Consider the following 20281-nt stretch of genomic DNA (forward strand, 5'->3'; position numbering starts at 1 on the left):
TACTGGAAGGTCATTCGAGAGGAAGGACCAGCAACAGAAAAGGCTCCATCCCCACAGACTCAAAGAATCATATTCAAGGATCAAAGAAAGCTATTTGAACAGCCTCTGAATCAAAATATACTTGACATTTTTTTTCAATTCCAAGATTTTGCTAAAGTAAATATCCGTGACAAGCTTCGTCGAATATTATACCGGTAGTTGAAAAAATGTGATTACGATTTCTGTTCAATTTTGCATTCATTACTTAAAATAAATTAATCGCTTGACAGCACCCACTCTAATATTATTTTGTTCAGGATAAATTTAGATATGTCATGACATTCTTAAAATTGTTATGGTATTTTTATTTATTTTGAGTTCTTACATTTATTTACAATAGAATTTACATTTCTGTTATGGCTATCTATTTAATGACTTATTCACTGCAATCGCCAGCATAAAAAAAAAAAAAGCAACACAACATTTTGGTCAGCAACATATTTCAGCCGCCTCTCAGTGAAGCTGCACCTGTACACCGCATACTCAAAGGTTTGGCTAAGTTGTTGATGTTGGGCTGGAGGCCCTGCATTAGACTATGCCGGAGTCCCGAATGTTTTGACCCTCTCGAGGCACCAGAGGCATATTGCTCCACAGAAGAAAATGGAAGGAACAAGCAGCATGCAGTACCTTTGAAGAATATGTTGATGGTGAGATGTCCAGGTAGACGACCAGCAGCAGGTGAACATGGGGAGAGATTTGCCTCAAAATTAGTCACACAAATGCATCCGCGATATCCACATGTTTTTCAGATCCACAAATATATTAGTGATTTCCGTGTGTTTTTTAATGTTGTGTGTACATTTATCATGACTCTGCGTGTGAAATGACGGTTGTGCGGACAACCGTATTTCTTTTGGACACAATCGTCATGCCGTTTCCAAGATATTCCCACACTGGAGGCTGATATTTCAATCGCGCAAACAGCAAAGGCGCTCCCATTGTGTCCGTCTGTCGGACTGTGCGCCCAAGGCGGAATAAGCCCGTGTGACGCCCTTCTTGGTAAATCGGTCCTCTCGGAATATCCCAGTCTGGGAGTGTACTTTGCCACGTTAACGCCCGTCCAACTTAACTAGCAGCGATCGCTGGTTCAAACGGATCATAACGGTAACGGCACATTAAACATTGACGACGCGAGGTGCGTTCAAATACAGTCGAGCACTTCACACCCTTAAAGAAATAAGTGCATCAATGCATTAAAATGTTAAGAACTACAAAAATCAAAACAATGACATAGGCCTATATCATGCTTCGATCCTTCATTCTAGTGGTTGGGATGTCAAACATTATATGTTATACTACAGTCCCCAAAGGCTTAAATAAAAAACAACAAATATTTTGGTGCCCGAAGACTCCTGTCAACTCCTGGATATAAATAAAAATAACAGTAGTACAATATATTTAAAAAAAAAAGTTCAACGTGTTCATGTTCAATTGTTCTAAGGTGTTAAAAATGATAATGATGTATATTATAATGATTTATTTTTTATGTTTTGCTATTGTTTCCCTTTTGTCTTTTCAAGTCATGTGAAGGAATTGACCTGTTTCGTCAGCCGCTGCTTGTTGCAAAACAAAGTTCTTATTGCAGCAAAATAGTTTGCAAATATATATTGAGTCACTGTCAATCTTTACATGCGAAACTACAGTATGCCAACTGAGATGACTATACAACAGCAAATATGGTCATGCTGCACCACACCAAAACGGGTGCAACCAGATCCTACTGCGACCAACTGAAAAAGTACAAAAGCCCTGCAGTAGGAAAAAAAATGTTGAGAAAATGGAGAGCCTTTGGGAAGAGGCGGGGGCACAAACTATTCAATGAATGAGGAAAATGCAACTTTATTTATTCATTATTTAATATCTGACCTCTAAAATAGGCGGTACAGGAGTGGGAGTCATGCTGAACAGAGCAGGGCGGGATGGGACAGTATTTTTAATATCATTATTTTCTTATATATATCCGGTGGTCTGGGACTGAGATTTCTATTTTTACTTTTTTTCCTGTGGGTATCAGATGGTATGCGAGTAAAAATCCACCCCGGTGTCATCTGTTCCACACACAGCAGTTGTCAACATTAACATGTGTTTTAAAGGCCATCCCTCTTCAGTCCGCTAGAAGGTAGTGTCTCTGTCTCCAACAATCCGTGGATCATTTGTTCATTCGTTGTTTTTTTTAACAAAACGGGTAGTAAACATTTTTTTTAAAAAACTTGTTTTGTCAATATTCGTTCCAAAAAGCAAAATGAAACAAAACTGACACCAAATATTTTTCTCTAATTTTGCAACAGCGTGGAAAAACGAAAAAAACAACAACTAGATAACAGGCGATCGACGACGCCGTTGTAGCAGCGGACAAAGAGAATGCCAAGAAGAAGAACGTCTTCATGTCAAGGCAAAACAAGCTCGGGGTAAACAAATTACGGTTGTATTTTGTTTCCCTTAGTTATGCTGAATAAACACATAAAAGATCAGCTTTCCGTTTTTTAAATTTCGAAGTTTTAAACAAAAAACGGGATACAGCATTCCCGTTGAATGGAAACAGGAACACTGCCTGCACCGGGATGAGTAGGGATGGCCTTTCCACACATGTAAATATCTGAGACCGGTGTGCGTGTGCGTGGGTGTGTGTGCGAACATCTTGAAACAGCGTGCCCACTGATCCACAAACGCACGGTCAACATTTCACACGCGGAATTGAAGATTTACACGATCAGTCATTAGAACACCCCCCCTCGCCCAAAAAAACAAAAACATGAAAATCACGAATGTATTTGTGTATCTGAAAAGCACATTTTGGTGCAACTCAATCTTTCAATTCAAATTCATAAATATTTAGTTATGTAAGTGAAATACATGTGTGAAAAGGCTGAGGTTTTATTTGTGGGCGTGCTAGCTGACAAGCCACCTTTGTTGATATTGTTTTAGATAGCTAGCAAGGTTCCACTGACGTAGCGAGTAACAATAAACAAACTAGAAGGCCTCAGTGTCGTATTTATGCTCCTAAATAGAGTACATATTTACATTTTTATATAAATCGCAAAAATGTTTAAATTACTCACTGAAAACGCAGCTACCAGTCACTGGGAGACTTGGTCATCGAACCGGATATATTGTGTAGTTATTTTTCTTCTTCTTTTTCTGCTGCTGCTTCTTCTTCGTCTTGTTTTTGGCGGGTTACATCTCCTTGGTGCATATCGCTACCTACTGGACAGGAGATCGCAAAGGCATTTGACAAGCAATGTTATCCTATGACGTTATCTATCTACCATAGGTCAAAGAATGTGTAGACTGTACGGTAGACGGCTCATTTCAGATGGAAAGAAAAGCATGTTTGACAAATTGTGCGACTCTTCAAACAACAACACCGTATCGTGTACAGTAGCCCTGTTAGTAAGAGTACAGTATACAGTATAAATATCGTATTATTATTCGCCTTTTGATGTTGGAAAATTTTATACATGTATATAATTGACCACTTTGAGACTTCCACTTCCTTTTTTGTGTGTTTGTTTTTTATTTTTGTTTAAAATTAAGTCAAAATCCTCGGATTTACAGTCAAATGTGAATGAATAAATTATGATTTCCTTAGTCTTCCATGAAAGCATACATACATATTTGTATATTATAAAATGTGTTTATTTCTTAGACGACCTCTGACCTCCCACGTGCTAACCAGTCGACCACCGTGCCGCATATTATATTATATTCTGTTATATTTCTTTAACAGAAGATACCAACAATTTTTTGCAGGTTACAATTCAGTTCCCGATATCGTCTTCAGGCGCTACGCTGTCGTCATCTCCTGGTCAATAAGCGAAATGCTTTCGGTGACAACTTCCGGGTACCTAAAACAGATACGAGCCATATTTCGATTTGTGTCACGTGCTGTATTCTATTTTCGTTTTAGAATTAAAAATTGAAAATAAAACCGTTTTTAGACTTTTCCATACTCGTTCCAGACAGCAAAATAGAAAAGTAAGCTCTATTTCAATGTTGGTGTTTGTATTTTAAAATGAAAATCAATTAATGAATCGTTTTTCCATTTTTCATATCAGCTTCCAAACATAATATCCAACGACCAAAAGAGACACGGATCGGTCGCTATTCGCCTTTTGTGGGCAACTTCAACGTGTTGTTCCCCTTTAGCCTGGTAACACATTACGTCAGACGTTCTTTAAGGTACGTAATGACTTCCCCGTGCGTTTTATCACGTAATGGTTACGTATCTTGTGTTATTTGACCAACATACAGCAGTGTATCAAAGCTTACATTAACATTTATTGTTGTAGTGGTACTAAAACAGACAAAACAATTAGTAATATTAGTCGGACTCGCTTCCTGTCCGAGTAGCGTACTTACATAGGATGACCAGTGGGGGCGTCAGTGTTCCTCTCTGTACCTAGTCATCCGCCGTTTAACACGAGGAACAAGAAAAAGGATTTCCGATCTACTCAAGCTTCAAGCTAATGTTCCGATAAACATCTAATTTAGATGAAAAATAATTATTTTTATGAGGTGATGTTCATCAGGTAAGCCTTCGACTTATTTCTTTCTCTTGTTAAACATCGAAGTAAAAGCGTGAATATAAAAGAGCTCAGCCATGTTTGACATTTTGTCTTCGTTTCTATGCGCGTCGATAATACTCGTGTTTTTTTCAATGTTATTCACATTCGTCAATCTCTTAAAATTATTATTTGCCCATCAAACCTTTAAAAACGGTCGTCGTCTGAGATAAATGTACATCAGCGTTAAAGCTACATTTAGTGATGACCCAAAAGATGATACAAACACATCTACTACATGAGCTTCCACGTTTAAAAGTCCGATTGACTTAAAATGATTGGACAATACAGCTTGTACTCAGCTAACCAGGTTATCTGTATAGTGGATGTAGAGTTGTCTCCACACCCTTGTTCAAATGTCAAATTTAATTTTGAAATATTAGATAACCAATTTGAAGTCTTTTCACATCATTAATGAGACCTATAACTTTTAACTAGTTGAGATCATCTTTTTAAAAAAAAAAATCAACTTCCTTCCTGCTTAGATGCGATTGCCATGGAAGCGGACAAGATACCTAAATTCTCCTCCAAGGATGAGGAAATCAACTTTTGGAAAGCTCTCTATGTCAAGTACAAGGCAAAGTATGTGACATTTCATTTTGTTGTGAGGTTTAACCTATGTAAGCATTGAACTGTCAAATGTGGAGTTCAGTGGTGGCTTATTTCTTACCAGCTGGGAAGGAAAGCAGGCTTTCTTTTCTTTTTATGTGCCAGTTACATCACACCAATAGCTTGCAGTTTTAGACTTACAGATTACATCGTCACAACTTTCTGTTTAGCGTGACATCTTTCTCCATATCTGTCCACGTGTGTCATCTTCGCTGTCGGTCGGCAGCTACCAAGAAGCTCACGAGGAGCTGCTGGAGTTCCAGGAGGGCAGCAGGGAGCTGGAGGCCGAGCTGGAAGCGCAGCTGGGCCAGGCTGAGCATCGCCTGAAGGACCTCCAGTCGGACAACCTCCGGCTGAAGAATGACGTGGAGACGCTCAAGGTAAAGGCGGACCCAGATATCGAGAATATCACCATCATCACATATATTAGCCAACAGGCCAAAAGAAGATAATCACTTGAAAAAGTGTGGTGATTCACAGAGCTTCTCTTCGCATATTTTCCTTACAAATTTCTTCCTTCCTTGAGGGTTGCTTTTTATTATTACTTTGTTGAAACCTTCAATTCTGCCGTTCATTTGTTCCTACCTTTCCTCCGTCTTTCTCTGACCTGCTTTTTATTTATGAATCTTTACATCCTTCGTTCCTACCTTGGCCTAAAGCTACTTTCCTTCTTCCCTTCATTGTCATTGGCACTTGTCTGCCTATAACTTTCACCTGGTCGTTTTTTTTAACTCTATTGTCATATATTTGTTGGAAAAACTCACCTATTTGCATTTTTTGTGGTCCGTCTGAGAGATGCCACCCAAGGTCCTTCTATATGGTAAAGAAATACAGAAATTGCTGTCAAGGAAAGAGCTAGGTATGTTGGGGAGTGTAGGTTGTAAGTAAATAGCAGGGCTTTATTGTACCCATTTTTGGCCTACCTTGTATATATGTATAATTAAAGGTCACAACTGAGGAGGTCAATGAGGACATGATGAAAAATGTATGAGGATAATGAAATATTTTTGCTGCTGTGACAGGAAAGGCTGGAGCAGCAGTACTCCCAAAGCTACAAGCAGATCTCTGTTCTGGAGGACGACCTGGTGCAGACGCGCAGCATCAAGGAGCAACTCCACAAATATGTGCGAGAACTGGAACAGTCAAACGACGACCTGGAACGAGCCAAGAGGTCCGGAGCCGTTTTGCCGGTGCTCTTTGATCAGCGTTACGTTTTTCTTCTGACTGTCGTTTTTTTCTTTGGGCCCCTCAGAGCAACCATCGTTTCTCTGGAGAACTTCGAGCAGCGTCTGAACCAGGCCATCGAAAGGAACGCCTTCCTGGAGAGCGAGTTGGACGAGAAGGAGTCTCTCCTCGAGTCTGTTCAGAGACTCAAAGATGAAGCCAGAGGTGACAACTGGGCGGGGGTGAATTCAGCGGCAACCTGGGTAGAAAAAAAATGGAAGTCGTTCATTTTCACTCTGAATAATTAACGGTTTGTCTTTCGCCAGACTTGCGTCAGGAGCTGGCCGTACGCGAGCGTCAGGCGGACATGAGCCGGACGTCGGGCCCGGGCTCGCCCACGCACGACGATGTCAAGATGGACTCGTCGCTCTCCACGCCCACCATGCCTCTCGGCAAAGGCCTGGACAACACGCTCCTTGGTAACACCGCAGGTCAGTGCGTCCTCGCATGTTTTGCTCCATATGGACAAAGGTATTGCGACACAACTCTTTTTGCAGGACTTTCCACAAGCTACGCTAGCAACCCACCGCTGACTCCTTCAGCCCGGATATCAGCTCTTAACATAGTCAGCGACTTACTGAGGAAAGTCGGGGTGAGTCTGTTTTGGGTTTTGATAAACCCTCAAATCTAATTTTTTTGGGCTCTCCTCAACATGAGCCTCATGTTCCGGCAGGTTCTGGAGGCCAAACTGGCTGCATGCAGGAATCTGGCCAAGGAGCAGCACGCCAAGAAGACCTACTCTCTGGACAATGGCAACATCCTCAATGCTAACAGTAGCACGTACTCACAGTCACTGCATATCACCTATTTGGACAAAACGTGAGTCTTTTTCGTCTTTTTTCGTGTGGTGGGATGATGAGACAAGAATAACTATTAATGGGTGAAAAATATCAAATGTTATTGGGAACTGAGGGTAATTTAATAGAAATCCAATCAAAATGGATTAGGACACTCCTAAAGTACCACAAAGCATTTATCAATATAAGAAAACAATACAAACGCAGTGGACTGTGAATGGAACCCTGAGGGACCACTCCACAAGTTTATAACTTACAAAAAAAATGTCCATAATCAGTATGATCAAAGAATAAAACCCTGGATGAGGAAAAGCAAATGAAAAGAGGTGGTATTGCCAGTGTCATGATTCAAACATAGCTTGTGTGATATCTTACTAGATACATTTTTGTTTTTGCAGCAGAGGTGCCAGCAGCCTAGATCCAGGGACCATCACGGCCATTACAGTCCCTCCTGCGACCTCCCCGGCCGGCCTTGTGCCCCTCACTGTGTGAACGCCACACCAACCACCTCCACAGACCATCAAAGGATGTCATGTGACTTAAGTGTAACAACAAGACAGTAAAGTAATATGCAAACACTTTTTAATCACTCATCACTCAGCAATAAGAAAATGAGTCCAAGCGTGCGTTCACAGGCTCGCTTAAGTGTTGCCTGAATAATTGTATTTTCATGATTTCTCGTTTGTAATTGTTAAAAAGTCTTAAGGGAAAGAAGGTCATCTTTTGGATTTCATTTGCTTTCTGTTGTGCGTGTGACCAAAGACGAATAGGGCAACATTCAAATGTGTCACACTTTGGTCATATTGATCGTTTATATTCCAGTTACAGGTGGCAAGAAATCAATTCTTGGATTATTTAAATGACTAAAAACAGTCCATTACTATGGTGGACTGAACTAATTTTTTTTAAAAAATACATCGAATTGAATTCTCAATTAAAAGTCAAGTAAAATAGCCATTTGTTCTAAGTAAAAAAATGTATTACAGATGCTGCACAAATTTCTGAAAAAAATACTAAACTGTTTACAAATATTTCTTTAATAGAACTGATAGTGAAATATTTAATTTCAAATGTAACACTAACATTTTAGTTATAAGATAATTTGGTATTTTAATGAATTTATGACACGTTTATTTATTACAACTTCAATGATACAAGTCATTGTTTTTTTATTTTATTTAATTTTGGCAGTTGGTCCTTACATGACAAACAAGCACTTTTCAGTTCCTTTGTATTTATTCTTATGTGCAATATCACTTGTGTGTGTCAATATTTGTATATTTAATTTCAATTAAAAAAATAAAACTGGCTTGAGTGTTGTGATAACATCCATGATAAACATTCTATCCATTCACAAATGAAGAGGAGGGTTCTAGTCATTGAATGACAAACAAATGTAACATGAAAAAAAATTTCAAGTCAATTTGAAGTCAAACAATCAAAAGAAAAAAGATCGCACCTATCAAAATGATTCAGTCTTAGTATTTAACGTCCATGTGTAGTGTACACATGAAGAGCCATTTCATAATGCTCTTTAAGGCATTCGTGAATGTTCAGCTGCTTCCTCTCCTCTTTTCCGCCACCTCCTCCATCTGCTTGTGCCTCCTCTCCACGATCTCCATCCTCTTGGCGTTGTTCCTCGCACGCTCCTGCGCTCGCATCTCCTCTACGTCCTCGAAGAACCTGTGTCTGCACAAGACAATTAATACATGTTACAAACTGACAAGAAATAAATGCTACAAATTTCAAACATGCTAACAAATATGTACAGAAAGACATTTTTTTTATCTTCATATCTGCGATCAAACGTAGGTTTTAAATATAGTGTTAGGAAATTAAAATTAGGGTTACAGGCTTGCGTTGTCTAAATGTTCATTACAAAAATAAAATACTACTTGCTTATTGTTGGTTTAAGTATTCTTGACCATGCATTTCCATCGAGTAATAATGCATCAGGGAAGAAAACAACACAAAGACGTTTCAAGTGGATCTTAACCTAAAGATAATTATGAAAAGAATTATACAAAATTGTAAAACTGAGTGAACGATTACCTGTTCAGGAAAGCAGCGGCCAGTCCGACAATGAGCGTCCCGAAGAGAATAGGCTTGGCGTGACGCTTCCCAGCAGACAGTTTGTGTTGCTTCATCTTATTATAATTTCGGTCGAAGATGAATTGTTATACTGCATTTGACATTCAACTGACCATTAGCTAACTAGCTAGCTTCGTGATACAACAACTCATGCACGCTCTCGCTAGTGTTGCACTTCGCTTCCGCCGTGAGATTTAAAAGAAAATGTTGGTTCTGGTAGCCAACTTCCCACACAGTCACTTTATATATTTATATTAAACCTGACAACATTTGAAATTATTGCAAGTGTTTTATATTTTAAACCGAATGAAAATCTGAAGGGGCATTCAACTGTCGGACTCATTTATGGAACGGACCGTATTACCTCAACAATCGCTGAGTTATGTAAATGTAATCATTGGCTGCTGTGTTTTGCTTGCTAAATTTACACATTTTCTTATAATTGCATTACACAATGTTGCTAAGTGGTTTGTAATATTTAAGAAAGAACATTTGAAAAGGCTGTCGAACGTCGGACTAATATAAGTACCGGACCGCTTGAACGCAACGCTCACCGGTGAGGGTCAGGGACCACTTATAATAATATTAAAGTCTTTCATAATGTGAAAATATAAGCGGAATGGCTGCAATTTTGTTTATATTTCAATAAATGTGTTAATGCTTTAAATCGGGTGCCCAATCCCGGTCCTCAAGAGCCCCTATCCAGCCTGTTTTCCATCTCGCACTTGATACAAGTGATCACAATCGTCATCAGGTAGGGCTGTTCGATTATGCCTAATAAGAAAATCCCGATTATTTTCTCTCAAACCCGATTTTACGATTACGATTTCTTTGTAAAATAAAAAATAAAAGTATTTTGAATGTCTTTTATTGAAACTTAATTTTGCTTTCTTTGAACTCAAAATGCCAGTCAATTTAACTGAATACACACAGGACAATCCATTGGGATTAACAGCATTTTACTTGGTTCAATTCTATTCCAGGCAATTTCCAAATTTCAATCCTGGACTCCTAGCTCACCATCGACCTGGCCAATTCCATCAGTGGAGCATACGCTCCATTTTACTTCCTCACTCACTCGGCAGTCGGCTCCTGCAGCAAACAATCCCCCACATGTGTCACTTTCTCCTCGGCCAGCGGACAATCGCTTCCGCGTTTAAGAAATTGGATTGAACGCGCCACTCACGGATGACAAACACGGAAGTAACCACCGGAAAACAGAGATCTTAATACGAAGAGAAGAGTGACAGAAAGTACAAATACGAAGAGAATGTACAAACAGAACACAATACAGAAAGTACAACGGGGCTACACTTAGATACACCAAAAATAACAAAATCGAACGTGCCGATTTGAACATTTTTAACATCGTTTTATCCAGAAAATTGGGTTACGGTTCAAAATCGCTTAATCGAGCAGGCCTATCATCAGGCTTGTGCAAAGCTTGGTGATGAGCGGATCATTTAAATGAGGTGTGTTGCAGGCAGGGAGAGATGGGAAAACAGGCTGGATAGGGGCTCTTGAGGACCAGGATTGAGCACCCCAGGCTTTAAATGATTTAAATTAGAGTTTGATAGTGGAAATGGTTGTGCGCTTTTGGTGAATGCAGAAACTTGAGTTTGAAGTTAAGAATGTGTCTATGTAGATTATCAATCATTGGTTACTCCAAAGAGAGATCAGTGATTCTTTGCTTGTTGGGACGAAAGGTAAGACTACCATCACACAATTCCTAATTTTCCACATCTTTGCTTCAGTTTTCAGAACAGTCCACATGAGGAAGTCCTTCTGAAAGGTCCTTCCAAATGTTATTTTTTCCCCATGGTCCATAAGAAGAAATTTTTACAACTACATGCTAAGACAAACAAAAAATAAAATACAATCATGTACCGCCTCGAGAGACAGATAAAATGTTTTCTGTTCTGTGTATTTAATCCTTTAACGCTTGTATTCCTGAATATTTACCAGTGCTGCAACTTTTTTTTTTGGAGGTCGGAGGTGTTTTACTTACAGCGAACGATACTTGAAGGTTGGCTGAAAAAACTTTAGACATGTTGAGGTCACCAGTGATATCTAATTAGATTACAATTTGTTTTTATGACAATATTTAATGAACATGTTTGTCTCTCTATCCCTGTTAACCGGTTGTGATGTCACTGCATTATTTCCAATCCAATAACACTACTGAAATAGTATTTAGATATGAGCAAATAGCTTACTTTCTGATGGGTCTCAAATGTCACGTTAAAAATTAGTGTGCAATTGTTTTACAGAAAGGCTATTTTATTTTTATTTTTTTAATATGACAAAATGAGTTCCATTAGCATCCGTTCTCAACGCAGGCGACATCTTACACACGTGTGCTTCGGCTGCGTTGAGATTTATTGGCAGGGCATTAATGGAGAATACTCATCGCTGACAGCTGAATGCTAAAGTTGGGACTCAATCTGGGTCACGCGGCTATGTCAAGTGGGACGTCAGATGAAGCCAATGCAGTGATCAAAATAGTTCGTATCAGATCGACACAAGCTCACAAATCAGATATTTGTTACCTGTGCCAAGGAGTTTGTTATTTACATGCTATTGATTTGTAAGAATTCCAATTTTCCAATCAGTGGCGAACACCTCTTTGGCCTCAATATGTTTTTAAAGGGGGGGGGGGGGGATGCTTTTGCTGCCCCTAGCTGGACAGAATCCCTCAGAGCACCATTGCTGCCTGACAGCCAAGTGTCACATGGCATAAAATACAAATGCAGGCTTGGAACAGTGTGTGGGCAACGATACCTCAGGAGAAGTTGATGCTTCCTGCAGAGGCATAGTAGCCCGTGCAGTCGGCTGAATATCGTTGTGACAGTGACACCGTGTTCAGATCCAGCTCTCCAAAATGATAACATCCAAATGTCTGCATTCAAAAACAAAACAAATGGCTTAGAATACAAAAACGCGGACCGTAAATTGAATATGATGTTAGTGATTGATTGGTGAAACAGGAGTGGGGTGTTTAGGAAGATTCAAGTAAGAGTTGTTGTGACTTTCAGCTCGTCCCATCAGGGGTTGTCTCAGATGTAACATTTTACAACAAACCACACAAAAGAGTAACTGTGGCATATTTGCTATATCAGATAATAGAAATGAAATTTATTACAGTGTATTTGTCTAACCTTTAATATATTTCTGGCATCAAACGCCTCTCGTTCATTCGTGCCTTGTCTTCCCGACCCGCTGGCCTCTTCCACTGGGGGGAAAAAAGCAGAATGGCAAAGAGGAGCAAACATGACATGGTGTCTTGGTATCAAATTGTCTTGCTCACATGCTGATGCAGTGGGTAGAAAATCAAGGTTATTTCAAATGGGTGAAATTCCGGCCATAATTGGTGTTGACCACATGCTGGTAAACATGCTGCGTTGGGAAATGCTTGGGAACTTAGGAGGGTGAGGACGGCTTGATCCGAGGCCAAAATGAATGAAGGCTTTGTCAGTACTTGGAAAACATGCTGTGGGTGAATGCAAACAGAGCTGCAGATGCCACAAGTGTCTCTTGAGGAATTTGTTGTTGAATGTCCATGTGTGTCGACATCGCAGCTCTATTTGGCTACAGTGGAAAACATGCTGAAGTACTTGTATTATATATATATTTTTTTTACCTGATGCCAAATGCAAAAACAAGACAGGAGATTGATTAACGGATACATACTTTGGCCCTCATAAATGGGAGAATATTTTGTTGTTGGTTGTTGAATTGTTTGATTTTTATTTTGATTGGTCAGGGATCATCAACATGGCCTGTTCTAAAATTAGCACAAGTCATTTAAAAATGTAAAGGTTTGAAAAGATTTATAGAAATGAAGTGTTGCATATTGTAAAAGTTTAGTATGACTCACCAACGTTCGGCCGTTTAAAATTAGAGGCGGACCGGCCTTAGACCGGTACTATTCCCCCCCTCCCCGGAAACATGCGAATGACTGACGACGGAAGGATACCCGCGCTGCAGACGGATGACGAATAACGGACGCTCATTTTTTAGTAAAATGCCCAGCTCTGGGTATTTCTATTGTTATGTACCTGTGTTGTCCTTTCTAAACAGGGTGTTCATCACGGTGCCGTGTAGCTTGACTCTGTCCCACTCTCTTGCCATCTGTCCCACGGAGACAAAATACTCCACCAGGCGATCTGCAATCACCTGCAATCTGTAGCATAACCACATGCGGTGAACAGAGTGCAGTTAACTTCAACACAAACAAACATTGTGTTTGTACTCCCATTACCTATCAGAGCCTTCCGTCATGTTAACTTTAGCGTACAAGACGTCCACCATGGCTGGGTCGTCGTTCATATACTCGATGCCCGCCACCTGTAAAGGCAGAGGCTTCCCCCCTGTGATGTCCCTGACAGAAAAAAATGTGTGTGTGTGAGGGGGGGAAGGGAGGTGTTTATTTATTCATTAACTATCCAAATCAACAACATACCTGATAAAGTTTTGACACTCCTGGAGATGCTCGCATGCTTTCTTCACTTCCGAGTCATCCAACAGCGTGAGGGTGCCAACAGTCAGGTGAAGCTTTGCCGGGTTTTGAAAGATGCTTTCATCTAGTCCGTGGTCCTGCGTGTTTCAAAACAACAAAAGTACACTCAAGCTGAATGAAATCCGGAGAAGAAAAAAAATGACTTTACTGTATTCCATTTTTGAACAAGGCTGTAATAGTACAGTATACCCAAATGTGGAAAAAGTGAAACTCTGTCAATACTTTCCGGATGTGCTGTATGTTTTTGGTACCTGTGAACATTGCTCCAAGACATCATCTTTAAACCTCAAGAATCCCTCTTGGATTTTGGGATCATTGAGTGGGAAGGACAGGAAGTGTGTGAAAGGCTGCTTCTTCCGGAAGTTATCAACGAGGACCTCGATTCTTGTGATGGCGGAGGAGACCGCAGCTTTGTGTGGCCCTGTGACGACTGTCAGGTGGGGAAAAAAATTAAATAAGTTACTTTTACAAATACAATTACTTTTAGACTTGGAGCTCAACAAGTAGTCTGAGTAGCAAAGGCCATAGTTGGTATTGGCCCGGCAGTAGAGTGTGTGAAGTGAGCAGTGGCTCATTTGCATATGACAAGGCTGGGTTAACCTCTCAAAACAGGCTAATTTCCAGTGAGGTTCAAGTAATGGTTGTACCTATATGTCCTTCCATTCCTTGCTTGGGGATGTTAATCGACGTCTTTGTGTCCGACTCAAGGCGTTTACGAGTTTCCCCCTTTTTCCCAATGATGTATCTGTCAGAAGAAGCCAAACCGGACCGGTGAATATTTCCCACAAAGCAGCATGAGCTTTCTATACTTTTGTATGACTCACTTGTACAGGACAGTTGGCACGTCGATGGCACAACGGAATCCCCTCTCAGTCTGTTCAATTGAGTGAGTATCACAGGTTTCCTCTGCCTCGAATTCCTCGCTCTCTGCACCACAAATAGTCATCTGTATCATTTATTTGTGAACCACACATTTGACCCCTTTATATCAATTACGTTTCCAAAGTTGTTAATGCGTGTTACAAAACTTACCAGGTGGTCCCATGTAGGAGAAATCGTCCTCATCCTCATACTGTTCTTCTTGAACGACGTTCCTTCGGTATATTCTTCCATTTATATTAATTAGAGGAGGGCGTAAAACGTCCATGTTATCAACAAGAGGCCGTGAAAAATAAAACGGAGCTATCCTAGGAAAGTACACGAAACAAACGTGTCATAAAGTCTTAACTTCTTTAATTGCTTGTGCTAGTTAACCTGCTAGTACCTAGCACATACATGCAACTCGGACCTAAATTAAATAGATAACGCCTTGGCGGCTACTCGTACGTCAACGTCACCGCCATATTGAATGTGTCGTCAAAGTAGAGCGGTAGCTAATGTGCGTTCATTTGCTGCTTGGAGATGTAGCAAACATTTTACACTCAAATCCAAATCTCGGGGGATTAGGACCAAACAATTACATTTTATTGTATTTGGTCTATATCACAGCTATGTTTTTTTAATAGAAATATTAGTGTGTGTATGGGTGGATATATTGCCGCTTTCTGAAGGGCTGGCCATTAAATTACGGGCATATTGTACCCATTCGTTATGGCGAACGCGTTTACGTATTCCTGCAACGGGCCGTATGTGCAGTAAAAGTATTGTATCGTTCCCTGTTTTTTCCGTTTGTATGAGTAGCTGGCTTGTTTTGGTAGATCTACAAGCAGAGTGGGATCAGCCATTTTGTGCAATTTGTACCATCCGCAATACTGTGAGATCTAAGATGAATCTTTGTCAACTCGCGTATCTTTCCTGCAGTTAACGGCAGGTGACGGGTTTTTAGTAAATCTACAAGTACACCTGGAGTGGCCATTTTGCTTCACTTTCTGTAATCCATTTGATAGTGACATCTAGAGTAAGTCTTTGCGCTCAGTCATTTGCCGCAAACGGCCGTCTTTGTCGTAAAGTGCAGCTAAGGTATCTTTTTAATCTAAACAAACGGCAAATCAGCTGGGCGGATTCAGAATACAAGTTTTCAGGTTATCGCGCACGTTGGCGGTAAGTTATTTAAAAACGTGATCCAATTGCAATGTTGAGCTGGTGATAGCGTTCATTGCCATATCATCAATTGGCTGCTTGGCTTTAGCGAGTGCGAGCTAACGCTAGTATTTTCCTGAACGCCGTTGCCTTACTACGTACTCGCGTTGGTTTCAAATGAGGTTTAAGTGACAAGTGCGTGTTTCTGTAATATTGCGCAGGCAATGGCGGCGTCTTCTTCGTCCTCCTCGGCCGGAGGCGTTAGCGGAAGCTCGGTGACGGGTTCGGGGTTCAGCGCCTCGGAGCTCATCCCTCCCAGGAAGGTCCTGTACACGTACCCCAAAGGAGCAGGAGAAATGATGGAAGGTATGTATCGAAATAATGTAAGCATGAAAAAGATAAACAAATATATATATATTTTTTTTAAATCAGAGTTTACAATGATACAAGGGGCGTGAACTCGTAGGTGACGTCAGGATATTTCGGTGTGAGCTGCTGGATGTGAGTTGTGGTCTAAAGCAGCTATTTGCAAATGTTCTCATTTTATGTTTGTGTTTTGTGACAGTTTGTCTCATTAAAAAAAAAAAAAAAAAATTCAAATCGAATTGACGAATGGCTCCCCTTGCCCACATGCGAGGGCATTAGAGTACCATACTTGCCCCATTTTCGTTTTCACCTTACTCAAGTGGTGGAGTACCCGAACCTTGCTCGTAATACAAATTTATAACATAACACAATAATTAAATTGACCAAATGGAATATAGCTGAATGCATTGTTTACATTTTTATATTCCGCCCCTGCCAAGAGCTTTCCAGTTGGCTTTTTCTAACCATGAGGAATAGTGACTACCGTCGCCGATGGTATGGAAGAGTATTACATCTCACGCATGCGAGGAAAGTACTTAATGGTCAGCGTCGATGTTTGTCGTTGTGGTGTATTTTTCCAGCACGAGGGTGCCGACAGTCGGCCCGACGTCACAGCGGGTAAGCGTCGGTCACAGTTGGCCGACGTTGGATTCATCAATCTAGGCCTTTATTCTATGATTTTATCACCAGAATTACAGTACATGCCGGGTCCATGTTCTGCAGTTTGACTAACGCTTCTGTATTCCCCTGTATTTTACAGACGGCTCAGACAGGTTTCTGTGTGAGTCGGTATTCAGCTACCAAGTGGCGTCGGCGCTGAAGCAGGTCAAACACGGTATGTGACTGAAACGTGACTAGATATATTTGAGTTTTTTTTGTTGTTTTTTTTCTGATTGTTTATCTCCCGGCAGATCAACAAGTTTCTCGCATGGAGAAACTGGCCAGCTTAGTGGAGGAGCTGGAAGCGGACGAGTGGCGGTACAAGCCAATCGAACAGCTCCTGGGATTCACGTCGTCGTAAACAAAAGCACACACAGAGACGCCTTTTTTCGTGCGTGTGCGGGGGAGGGGTTCGGGAGGGAATTTCTTCTTTTTTTAAAAATATTTTATCTAATAAAAAGAGGTGGGAAATGTACTTACAATGTGTTCTTAAATATGAGTACAGGTACTTGTATAAAAAAAGGATGTTGGTAAAAGCAGAAGTACTCATTCAACTCCTGTACTTAAGTAATAGTAATAAAAAGTACAGACTGACATGTAGAAAGTAAAAATGAATTTGTACTGTCAATTATATACAATAAACAAGCAAAAAGTGCACACAAAATACTTTCCCTCTTTTATCAACGTGCATAGTGTTTGTACGGAGAAGAGGTACCAAGCCTATTTTGACAAATTAAGGAGTAGATAAGTTTTCAAATGTAGGGAGTAAAATTAAAAAGACATAAAAAAGAGGATGGAACGAATAGTTTAATTACATTCTTTTCAGTTGTTATTTGTATCTTTTAATAAAGTGTAAAATTAGAGAGTGATTTTTTTTCTTGAGTAAAAAACATGACATTGTTTTTGTTTGTTTGGGGAGAGACTGGTATGTAGGGCTGAACAATTAATCGAATTCAAATTGGCATCGCATTGAAGTAGAAAGCAGTTTTCAATCACAAAGTCTGCAATTTGGGGGAAAACTGCTTCATTTCAGTCGGTGGGCTTTATTTTTTTATTCATGTATATTTTATTCATTTATATACAGTCTCAAGAAATGGAGTGCTTAAGAAGTGACTTTCCGACTTATGTTTATGCCATACTTGTTTGGTAGAATTTTATGAAGTAGCCATGAGTGAATGCTTAAAAGACTGAAATTTAAGTGTGTAGTAAGTTAACAACTATGAAAAATATACTCAAATATTGTTTATTGTCACACTGGTTAATTTATTGCTTGTGTTTGTTAAAAAAATACATGGGAAGAGGAACTTGGAAAAAATAATCGCATGTAAAACACGATGGCAGTATTGAGTAAAAAAATGTAGTATTTTTTTAAATCGTTCAGCCCTAATAGAACAGATGAATAGCATTTCCATTCATTTTAATAGGGAAAGATTATTTGAGATATCTTTTTAGTTGAGAGCATGGTCGGGTTAGGGAATGATTAATAATAGTAATTAAATGTACAGTAAATATTTGTACTTTGTTACTTCCCGCCAATAAAATATGAGCTGTGACACAGAAGCCATCACTAACAATCCATTCATGCATGTAATTAAAAGATGTGCATTCTTGGTGTCAGCTGCTGTTTGTTTTTTTCACTCTGAACTGCGCTCTTCCACACACAAACATGTTCAAGTTGCATGAGTGACGTCACAGGTCTCGTATCAATCAGCGGACGTGCTGTGTTGACAGCGAGTAAACACGGTGTTTTGTTCCTCCAAGTGAATGAGCGCATGTGTGTGTTTTTTTTTTTAATTTGCAACGAGGAGGGTGTGGAGCGTACAGAATGTACCGTCGTACTTGGACAGAAGTGTCCTGGCGCTTGGCAAAGGCACGCCTCTGGCCGCAGTTGGAATTTAATCCCAGGAAGGGAGTTAGAAAAGTTTGGTGTGCTCGAAAACACTTTCTAAGAAGTCAGGCGTCAGGAACTTAAAGATCACCGTTTCAGGATTGATGTAGTCAAGTTTGCATTCTCAGTGTAGGCGCACAATAAAATAAAACATCAAACCAAGGGAGGAAAAAAGTAATTAAAAACGACGTACTTCTAAATATGATTTAGTGTGCCATTTAAGTGTAAAAAAGGTGGGATATAAAGTCGACACACCCCTGTTCAAATGCAAGGGTTTTGTGATATAAAATGAGACCAAGATAAGTCAAAGGTTTTTGGTTGAAGGTCAAAGGTTGAAAGGTTTTTCCAACATTAATGTGATTTATACCCAGACCAATTCCAATGAAAAAAAATCAGCAGTCGGCACACTTTAACACCAAATAAAGTTCGGATGTTCTAGCAGGCTGTTCCTGACGTTTCTTTTGTTGTTTTCTAGACGAAGCCTGAAAACTTTCTGCAAATACTGACTGCAATTTGTGCAAAATTCCACCTTAACAAAGGCAACCAGTTCCTGCTGAAGAAAAACAGACCCAAAAGAATAATAGTAAAACAACTGCCATGCTTCACTGTAGGCGTTCCTTTGGTGACAAGCAGTGTTTTAGATTAGATTTTGGAATTACCGGGTATGGCCAAAAAGGTGTTGTTTTCATTGGACCATAACACATTTCCCCACATGCGTTTGGGAAATTTGTAGCTGAGCTCGCCTTCCGTCCTGTCCTATCCTACCCCATATCCCCAACTTATAATGAAGAGAGGATAACGTTGTCACGTGTGCCCAGCAGCCAGTACTTGCCAGAAATTCCTGCTGTTCTTCCAATATTGCTGTCAGCCTCTTTGGCACCACCCCTGACCAGTTTTCGTCCCGTCTTCTCATCTATTTTGGAGGGACATCAAGTTCTTGGTAATGTCACTGTTGTGACATATTTCCTCCACTTGATGGTGACTATCTTCATTGTGTTCCATGGTGTATTGAATGCCTGATAAATTCCCTTCTCATGACTGACACATATAAAAAAATATGTGACCACAAAAGCCTACTAGAACATACTACTGAGCTTTAATTGGGGTGAATCAGAGGTAGGTGTGTGCTGACTCCCGTTTAACATGAGTTTGAATGTGATTGGTGCATTCTGAACACAACAGCCACATCCGCAGTTATAAGACTGTGTGCACACTTATGCAAGCACATTATCTCAGTATTTTTATTTTTTTTTTTACCTTTTTTTTTAATTAAGTTGGACATGTTATGGGTGAAATTAATGGTGGGAACATTTTGAAATTTATGTTGGCCTAACTTTTTTTTACATCACAAAAACCTCGGATTTGAACTGGGGTGTGTAGACTTTTTATATCCACTGTAATTTTTAAAACATAATAAACAAATTGAAATTCGTATATTTAAAATAAAGTAATATATAATGTACACAATAAACAATATAAAATTTGTTTAAATATAATTGCAGTGCAG

General features: G+C 39.9%; 3 protein-coding genes across 30 annotated transcripts in view; 2 read left to right on the forward strand and 1 right to left on the reverse strand.

The window, feature by feature from the left end:
- Positions 1 to 16143, reverse strand: part of ascc1 (activating signal cointegrator 1 complex subunit 1) — a 32756-nt gene extending 16613 nt beyond the window's left edge. For 10 of the 21 annotated variants that reach the window (XR_015082788.1, XR_015082787.1, XR_015082783.1 and 7 more), the window contains exons 1-13: positions 14874 to 16143; positions 14666 to 14768; positions 14489 to 14586; positions 14093 to 14271; positions 13785 to 13918; positions 13584 to 13703; positions 13381 to 13505; positions 12630 to 12760; positions 12481 to 12554; positions 12104 to 12221; positions 6134 to 6633; positions 5975 to 6023; positions 3099 to 5563 (exon numbers count right to left, since the gene is read on the reverse strand). Coding sequence is in view for 1 of the 21 variants with exons in the window: in XM_086017652.1 (XP_085873778.1) it covers positions 12105 to 12221; positions 12481 to 12554; positions 13381 to 13505; positions 13584 to 13703; positions 13785 to 13918; positions 14093 to 14271; positions 14489 to 14586; positions 14666 to 14768; positions 14874 to 14988 (1065 nt within the window). In the remaining 20 variants the exon portion in view is untranslated. Of the gene's footprint in view, positions 1 to 507; positions 667 to 3098; positions 5564 to 5974; positions 6024 to 6133; positions 6634 to 8772; positions 8921 to 12103; positions 12222 to 12480; positions 12555 to 12629; positions 12761 to 13380; positions 13506 to 13583; positions 13704 to 13784; positions 13919 to 14092; positions 14272 to 14488; positions 14587 to 14665; positions 14769 to 14873 lie in introns of those variants that run through there. The other 11 variants (XR_015082785.1, XR_015082789.1, XR_015082786.1 and 8 more) reach the window with 9 other exon arrangements.
- Positions 4310 to 8540, forward strand: LOC147129423 (nuclear distribution protein nudE-like 1-B). 6 transcript variants are annotated; one of them, XM_086017649.1, is made up of 9 exons: positions 4317 to 4568; positions 5087 to 5183; positions 5437 to 5590; positions 6233 to 6381; positions 6463 to 6599; positions 6701 to 6865; positions 6932 to 7026; positions 7108 to 7253; positions 7633 to 8540. In XM_086017649.1, exons 2-9 carry the CDS (start codon positions 5098 to 5100, stop codon positions 7721 to 7723), a joined length of 1023 nt encoding a protein of 340 aa, XP_085873775.1. In that variant the 5' UTR covers positions 4317 to 4568; positions 5087 to 5097; the 3' UTR covers positions 7724 to 8540. The 6 variants fall into 6 exon arrangements, with proteins under 6 accessions (XP_085873772.1, XP_085873773.1, XP_085873771.1 ...); XM_086017650.1 differs by having other exon boundaries at positions 4318 to 4568; positions 6701 to 6853; positions 7630 to 8540; XM_086017648.1 differs by having other exon boundaries at positions 4324 to 4568; positions 7630 to 8540.
- anapc16 (anaphase promoting complex subunit 16) lies at positions 14537 to 18503 on the forward strand. Of its 3 annotated transcripts, none has more exons than XM_086017672.1 (4): positions 14537 to 14727; positions 16082 to 16226; positions 16987 to 17061; positions 17138 to 18503. In XM_086017672.1, exons 2-4 carry the CDS (start codon positions 16085 to 16087, stop codon positions 17245 to 17247), a joined length of 327 nt encoding a protein of 108 aa, XP_085873798.1. In that variant the 5' UTR covers positions 14537 to 14727; positions 16082 to 16084; the 3' UTR covers positions 17248 to 18503. The 3 variants fall into 3 exon arrangements, with proteins under 3 accessions (XP_085873798.1, XP_085873796.1, XP_085873797.1); XM_086017670.1 differs by lacking the exon at positions 14537 to 14727 and adding an exon at positions 15142 to 15219; XM_086017671.1 differs by lacking the exon at positions 14537 to 14727 and adding an exon at positions 15594 to 15881.
- Positions 18504 to 20281: the final 1778 nt, after the last annotated feature.

The sequence above is a fragment of the Filicampus tigris genome, chromosome 19, assembly GCF_054856515.1.
Source record: "Filicampus tigris isolate MCC_2025a chromosome 19, RoL_Ftig_1.0, whole genome shotgun sequence".
NCBI lineage: Eukaryota > Metazoa > Chordata > Actinopteri > Syngnathiformes > Syngnathidae > Filicampus > Filicampus tigris.